This window comes from Aptenodytes forsteri, unplaced genomic scaffold (genome assembly GCF_000699145.1).
Source record: "Aptenodytes forsteri isolate BGI_AS27 unplaced genomic scaffold, ASM69914v1 Scaffold5, whole genome shotgun sequence".
Classification (NCBI taxonomy): domain Eukaryota; kingdom Metazoa; phylum Chordata; class Aves; order Sphenisciformes; family Spheniscidae; genus Aptenodytes; species Aptenodytes forsteri.
The window spans coordinates 3644396-3648702 of NW_008795672.1; the positions used below are offsets into that span (position 1 = coordinate 3644396).

The 4307-nt window shown below is 47.0% G+C and overlaps 1 protein-coding gene across 1 annotated transcript in view; it reads left to right on the plus strand.

The window, feature by feature from the left end:
- The first annotated feature begins 921 nt into the window (after nt 1–921).
- LAMP5 (lysosomal associated membrane protein family member 5) overlaps nt 922–4307 on the plus strand; it is a 7759-nt gene continuing 4373 nt past the window's right edge. The window contains exons 1-2 of the mRNA XM_009282560.1: nt 922–1131; nt 1216–1444. Coding sequence (XP_009280835.1) covers nt 922–1131; nt 1216–1444 — 439 coding nt within the window. The remainder of the gene's footprint in view (nt 1132–1215; nt 1445–4307) is intronic.

A 4307-nucleotide genomic window follows, 5' to 3' on the forward strand; every position in this document is an offset into this window, starting at 1 on the left:
TTGTTTCTTGCTTTTAATCACTGCAGTTGCGTGATTAAAATCCTCTGTGTGTTTGCTGCACTGCCCTGGGCTCTCCCAGTGGGACCCAAGGGTCCGAGGGGGTGGGCAGTGGGGTAGGGGTCCACCTGGTCTGGAAAAATTTGTCTCCTTTCCTGTGGGAGATGTTTTTTAAGGTTAATTATCCCCTCGGTTCTGATGATGGTTGAATAGGTGGGAAAGCAGCTGTTTCCCAAGATAACGGTGAGATTGACATCAATATCTGTACCCCTACACACCTCCACACCCAACAGCCCCCTCTTTTCTCACCGGGTTTCCTTTCTTTTGGCTTTCGTTTTGGTTTTTATCTCGTTTTTGCTCAGAAATGAGTTGTCTTGCCTTGAAAATTGAAATACTGTCATTTGCAAGTTGTTCTTCAAGATTTTTCAAACTAGTGAATGGTGCATTAAGAGTTTGTGGCATAAGACACACGGGACGTGGACCTATTTTTCCCACTGGTGTTTTTACTGTTTGTGTCCCCAAATGGTGGTGGCCATGCCTCATCACCCTCTGCAAATGCAAAACACTGATTGCCTTTCTGTGCTGCTGGAGGGGAACAAAGGGCTGCAGAAGAGCGGGAGGTGGAAGGCATCCCTCATTCCACCTTGCTGAGCCGCATTCGGCCTTCATGTATAAAACAACCTTGATGTGATGGGAAAATATTTTCTCGTAATCTATACTTGGGTGAAATGGTCATGTTGTATTTTCAGGAAAGGTGTTATGGCCTGTTTTGCTTTGTAGTGAGGTCCCCAAATTCCATTGCTCCTTTCCACCTGAATCCAGAGCCCAAGCGCCGCCGCAGGAATTGCTGTTTCCCAAACGTAGGGAGTACGAGCACGGTCCGAGGCTGAAACCTGCATCAATAGAAACCATTCTTCCGACTTTATGGACTTCAAGTCCTGTGACACGAACATAGCTGGCAGCGGCAGAGCCAGCTCTCCCCTTCGTGCCGGCCGGACCGTGCCCTGCAGCCGTCCGTTCCTGCTTGCGGGCAGGCAGCCCCAGTGTGGGAACCGCCCTGGCTATGTGGGGGTGTCACGCCGAAAGCACGGTCCCACCCCAGGAGAAAATGCTGCTTTAAGAGAGCAGTGGAGCGTGCGACCGCCGCATTGCACGCCGCCTGCATACCCTTGTGTTCAATTCATTAGCTTTGTTAATAAAGTCACATTGGTCCCCTAGAGACGGGACCTGACCTCTGCTGTTTCTGCCCCTTGGCCAGCCGGGAAGCACACGGCCAGCTCGCACCGGCTGTCTGCCCTGCTCACCCCGGCTGGGAAGTCCTACGAGTGCCAGGCGCAGCAGACCATCTCCCTCATCTCCAGCGACCACCAGAAGTCCGTGCAGCTCTTGCTGTCGGAAGTGCGCGTCCAGCCCTTCGACATCACCGCAGATTTTGTCTTCAGTGAAGGTAAGGTGCAGGGCGAAGCCATCCCGAGATGCTGACGCTGCCACGGCCTTTGGGGGTGTCGCAATGTACTGAAGGACTTTGGGTCCCACCTTTAACAGAGCACCTTCCCCCCCCTCCAGCGGGTTGTCAGTGCTCCCTGTGGTCCCTCCAACCCATTCCTTGTCTTCGTGGTCTCCCAAAAGCCTTTACAAATTCAGCCCAGCTGCTGTTTGGTCAAAACATGGGCTGTCATTGCATGTACGTTGGTAACATGAGTTCTGTGAGGACTCATCTGGCTGGGTTGCCAGCAAGCCCCAGAACTGCCTGGTCCCTGGGGAGCCCTGCAAGGCTTAGGTGTCTGCTCTGCAGCACGGAAGGTGCTTCGGTACAGCTCCAGGGGCTTTTTAGGGCCACAGCACGCTGAGGAAAGCTTGGGGCTGCGGTGGGAGGAAGTACTTGCGATGCACACTGCTGGCTTCAGTTTGGTGAATGCTCATTGCAAGGGTGAAGGAAGCGTAACGGGGACTTCAGTGAGGCGCCTCTTGTGCCAAACACACGGGACGCTGTTCCTCTTCTTAGGTTTCTTTATCATTAATTGTGGATAAAAGAAAATGTGAGTTAACACGTGCTGTCCCTATCAAAGGGTTGTACTGAAGTCAGCAGCAATACTGCCGTGGGGCAGAATTCCTGCAGATTTTGCCTCCCTTTATCGTGAGGAACCCGTGGTGCTCCTCCTTCCTGACTTCCCCCCGCCTTTTCCATCAGGTTGAATGAGGGAGTGTAAACATGCTCACCTGAATTAGGGCTTCGAGTCTAGTCCCCTTTTTACGGTGCCATCTTAGCAAATTAGTTAACTCCATTATTGTAACAAGGTGCAAATAAAATTTGTAATAGCCAAATCTTTTAATAACGAGCTAGAAAATGGTGGTGTTCTTTTCAAGCCTAGCATTAAAAACGTGGGGTTTTATTATTTGGCGTATGGGAAATATTTTAGAACACAATAGAAAAACAGCACTGACTGCGGAGCCGAGCACTTACGCTCATGACTCACATTCCTCTGATGTAGTAAATACAGGCTATTATGTACACTGGCTCTGGCAGAGCTCTGCATGGCTGAATTACTCATGGCACGGTCAGTGTAGTACGGAGTAGGTTTCGTCCGTGGGCAAAAATAATTCTCTTCCCCCCCCCCCCCTATTGAAGAGTAGTACCATTTTGCATAGGCCACAGGGAGAAAAAGGTAGAATTTCATAGTCCTGTCATTTTTGTTGGCACATTTTCATCCTCTCCCTCTTCCTGTGGATCCAGGCTTCCTACATTCAGGGTTTGGCTGGGCAGACCTTGGAGGCTGAGAAAAGCATATTTAAAATATGCAAGCCGGGACTCAGTTTTAGCTGTTGTGTCTCTGTGATACCAAACTTGTCAAGTCCGAGAGCTCGCAGTTAAAACAACCAAGCTCGGGGTTCATTGCCAAAGGGGACTACCTGCCTTTTTCATGATATGCTTTTTTGTATCAGCTGGTAAATTTGTTGTTTGTTTGGTTTTTTTTCCTTCATTGTTGTAGTTTGTTGTTTTCTCTTTTTTGAAAATCCAGGACACGAGGAGACCCCAGTTGGTTTAGCAATCTTTAAACATGTGTGGGGAATTCCTCCTCCTGAGGAAAGCATCGTTTCTTTCTTTGTCAAGCGTTCTGGTTTGCTTGTTGTTGCTCTCGTTATTCAATGACACTTCCTTTTATTTAATTCCACTGGAAGTTAAATAGCAAAGAGCACCTGGAGAGGACGGTCATTTATCAGTGAAGCTTCACACGGGGCTCTGCCGCTTCTCCCAGCGGCACGTCCCCACCAGCCCTGCGGACCAGCGTGTCCTCGGCACATGCATGGCAAAACATGATCCTTTGTGGGGTCTGAGAATCACTGCCAATCTTAAATTACAGTAATTAGCCTTCTCCTTTTTGGTTCATTAATTTCCCATTAGGTAAAATTCCTATTAATTATGAACAAGCTACAAAACATTTTAAAATATTTTAGAATAGAGAAAGAGACCTGCGAGAGCGGAAGGATTGCCGAGACGCAGGAGGGTCATGGCCCTTTTACCACAAAGAAATGGGGGAAAGGTTTTGTCATTAGTCCTGACGCTGTCCTGTCTGGGGTAGATTAAAAAGCTTGTTAGAGAGTGATTGGATTGCTTTTATTTTTTTGAATGCTTAAACTTGTACTAGAATATATTTTTTCTTTTCTTTTTTTTAAAGACACTGCTTCCAACCTTCACAGATACATACATATATATAAAAATATACATAAATACTTATATTTACCTTTTTCAATATAGAAGCAGAAGAACATTTTTTTCATTCAGAGCTTGGGAAATTTTATTTTTTTTTAATAGGGAAAATGTGTGTACATTTTTCAGCTTAAAAGATCAGTAAAAAGAGAGCTGGATCAAGACGGTGCAAGGAGAACATTTAAATTGGTGAAAGAACCCCACAGAAATTGTCAGCTCTTTTTGATTTTAATCAAAATAACGCGAAATACTAATACAAAGGGATACAAAGGCTGAGAATTGGGGACCAGGATCCTGGGAGGTCTCATCTCCCTCTGAGCCACCCCAAACGAGGGCCACGTTCTCTCAAGGGTCCTTGGCACCAAGTAGCTCCTCTTCGCAAGGTAGCAGCCACATTTAAAAAAGCACCCAGTCTTTTTTAATTCTTTTTTAAGCTAATTACTTAGAAATGCCCATCTCAAAAATCCATCCTATCATGCCAGACACAACTGGGCTGTTTTTCCATCCCTTTCAACAGCCCCTGCACCGGTCCTCAGGCTTGTGGTCGTGACTGCGGGAAACCGCTGATTATTTTTTTTTTTTTTTTGCCTTGCTGCTATTT